Consider the following 3,026-nt stretch of genomic DNA (forward strand, 5'->3'; position numbering starts at 1 on the left):
AAATTCTAACTTGCAAATTCTCAAACCAAACTTGCAAATTCTTGCAAATCAAAAGCTATCGTTTGGTACCGATTTGGACCGATTCGGAAACATTAGGGGGGCCAAGTTCACAAGTTCAAAAGCTCACTGCCGGAGTCGGAGTGACTTGTAAATTCTCAAACCAAACTTGCAAATTCTTGCAAATCAAAAGCTATCGTTTGGTACCGCTTTGGACCGATTCGGAAACTTAAGGTGGGCCAAGTTCACAAGTTCAAAAGCTCACCGCCGGAGTCGGAGTGACTTGTAAATTCTCAAACCAAACTTGCAAATTCTTGCAAATCAAAAGGTATCGTTTGGTACCGATTTGGACCGATTCGGAAACTTTAGGTGGGCCAAGTTCACAAGTTCAAAAGCTCACTGCCGAAGTCGGAGTGACTTGCAAATTCTCAAACCAATCTTGCAAATTCTTGCAAATCAAGAGCTATCGTTTGGTACCGATTTGGACACTTAGGGTGGGCTAAGTGAATTTGGCCCACCCTTGAATTACTCAAAAACCTGTTACTTGCTAATTCTAAAATTGTGCTTTCAAATTCTTGCAAATTACTTGCAAAATATTGGTAATGCTTTGAAGTAAATACTATTACTTGGGTGGGCCAACTTCACGCACGTGGCGTATGGCGCCTGCCTATATCTGCGTAGTACTGATTTGGTAGGAAAGAATGTCGTAAATTTAATTTGCGCAAAGTCAAAAGTGGCGCCATTGAAAGTCATATCGCTACCACGTTTGGAGTTGTGTGCCGCACTACTATTAGCCCGGCTAGCAAGCCGAGTAATCCCAAAATTAAATTTACCTATAAGTCAGCGTCGATTCTGGAGCGACTCGAAGGTAATACTTGCATGGATATCGTCACCATCAACCCGATGGAAGACCTTTGTAGCTCATAGGGTCGGGGAGGTGCAAGATTTGACGTTATTTAGTGAATGGGCACACGTAAGTACGCTGGATAATCCGGCAGATCTTATATCACGTGGCTGTGAGGCAAAACGTATAAAGGAAAATGCGATTTGGTGGCACGGCCCCACATGGCTCAGCGAGGAGAGTACAGCGTGGCCAAATGTCGAATCGAAAGCGTATACTGCGGCAGACACAAACATACCCGAAGCGAAAGATAACACCACGATGGCAGAAACGTGCAGTTTAACTTGTACAGCGAAATGCAATTATCCACTGTTATCCGAACGATCTTCGTTAAGTAAAATCATACGTATAACGGCGTATTGTTTACGCTGGCGAAAGAAAAAAAATGATTGTCGGCCCATTGCAAGCATTCGAATTAGAATACGCAAATCTCGCATTGATAAGAATGGTGCAGCTAGAACACTTCGGCAAGGAAATTAAGGTTTTAAGCGGAAGTACACAAGTAGCCACAACAAGCAAGCTATTTAGATTACGACCATATTACGATAAAGAAAAACTTCTACACGTCGGCGGTCAATTAAAAAATGCAATATACCTGGACATACATCAGCGAAACCCGATAGTCCTACCCAGTGATAATCCGTACACACGGCTATTATTTCGCCGTGAACACGTACAACTTTTGCATAGCGGTCCACAAGCACTCGTAGCCTCGATTCGGCAGCGGTATTGGTCGTTGAAGGCGCGTAATATTGCGCGTGATACTGTGCATAAATGCGTAACATGTTTTAGATTAAAACCAGTTATCGTGCAGCCGATTATGGGTGACCTACCGCGTGATAGAGTAACACCGAGTCGGCCGTTTTCGCGTTGTGGTATCGACTTTGCTGGTCCGATAATGATAAAAACGAGTTTACGAAGAAAGGCGGCATGTTCAAAGGGGTACATCGGAATATTTGTTTGCTTTGCAACGAAGGCGTTTCACATTGAATTGATTAGTGATTTAACGACGAAAACATTTTTACAAGCTTTAAACCGATTTTTTGACCGTCGAGGCCGAAGTTCAGTCATATATTCAGACAACGCTACAAACTTTATTGGAGCACAAAGGCAACTCAAAGAAATATTTCAATTTTTTCAGTCCGTGGATCACCAAAACGAAATTGTAACAGCTCTCGCGGATAAAGGCGTCGAATGGAAGTGCATACCGCCCCGCTCGCCGCATTTTGGCGGGTTGTGGGAGGCGGCGGTAAAGTCTAAGAAGAGTTTATTATACAAAGTGTTAGGTGAGGCGAGGCTTACATATGAGGAAATGAGTAAGGTACTAACTAGGGTAGAGGCTTGCTTAAATTCCCGTCCTATAACACCAATGTCCTCCGATCCAACCGATTTGACTGTTTTAACGCCCTGTCATTTTTTAACCGGAGACGCTATAACTGCGGTGCCCGAGCGTGATGAGACTGCCACACCTGATAACCGGTTGGACAGGTGGCGAAGAGTGACAAAATACTCTCAAACACTGTGGAATCGCTGGAGTACTGAGTATCTGAATCAGCTTCAGGAAAGGGTTAAATGGGCAGGTGCGAAAGGTCCGTCAGTAAGAATTGGGACAATGGTAATACTTCGAGACACCAACCTGCCTCCTTTGCAGTGGCGCTTAGGACGAGTGGTCAAGGTCGAGCCTGGTGCAGACGGTGTGATCCGCGCAGCATCGGTTCAAACCAGTAGCGGTGTATGGAAAAGGGCGGTGCGTTTACTTTGTCCTTTGCCATTTGAGGGGAATGCTACTTAGCAAAGGCCACCCGGTTAAGACACGAGTTTATTTACATTCATTATTATTTTTATATTTTGTTAATTTGTTTAATAGTCAATTTGAATTGTTTATATGATATTTATGATTAGTGTTTAAGATACCTATTGATCATTATAAGTAGGTCCTATTATGAATTATGTTGATTATTGTATTATTTGTTACCCTATTTTATAAATTTAAGTTGAAAATTAATGTTTCAAGGTGGGCGGCTGTGTTCGGTACGATTCATTATCGTAAAATATAGGTACCTATAATAATTGTTCGCGATAGGGACCGGTCGGCTTATCTTTATTATGTATAAGGTAGGCAACGATC

General features: G+C 42.8%; 1 protein-coding gene across 1 annotated transcript; it reads left to right on the plus strand.

Moving 5' to 3' along the window:
* Window positions 1–1,283: 1,283 nt before the first annotated feature.
* Window positions 1,284–2,690, plus strand: LOC103311920. Its single transcript, XM_008191759.1, has one exon. The coding sequence runs from the start codon at window positions 1,284–1,286 to the stop codon at window positions 2,688–2,690; it is 1,407 nt and encodes a 468-aa protein (XP_008189981.1).
* The last annotated feature ends 336 nt before the right edge of the window (window positions 2,691–3,026 follow it).

The sequence above is a fragment of the Acyrthosiphon pisum genome, unplaced genomic scaffold (genome assembly GCF_005508785.2).
Source record: "Acyrthosiphon pisum isolate AL4f unplaced genomic scaffold, pea_aphid_22Mar2018_4r6ur Scaffold_21582;HRSCAF=24315, whole genome shotgun sequence".
NCBI lineage: Eukaryota > Metazoa > Arthropoda > Insecta > Hemiptera > Aphididae > Acyrthosiphon > Acyrthosiphon pisum.

Excerpts from the sequence above, each read along its gene's own strand:
- LOC103311920 (XM_008191759.1), top strand. The coding sequence starts at position 1,284 with ATGATTGTCGGCCCATTGCAAGCATTCGAATTAGAATACGCAAATCTC.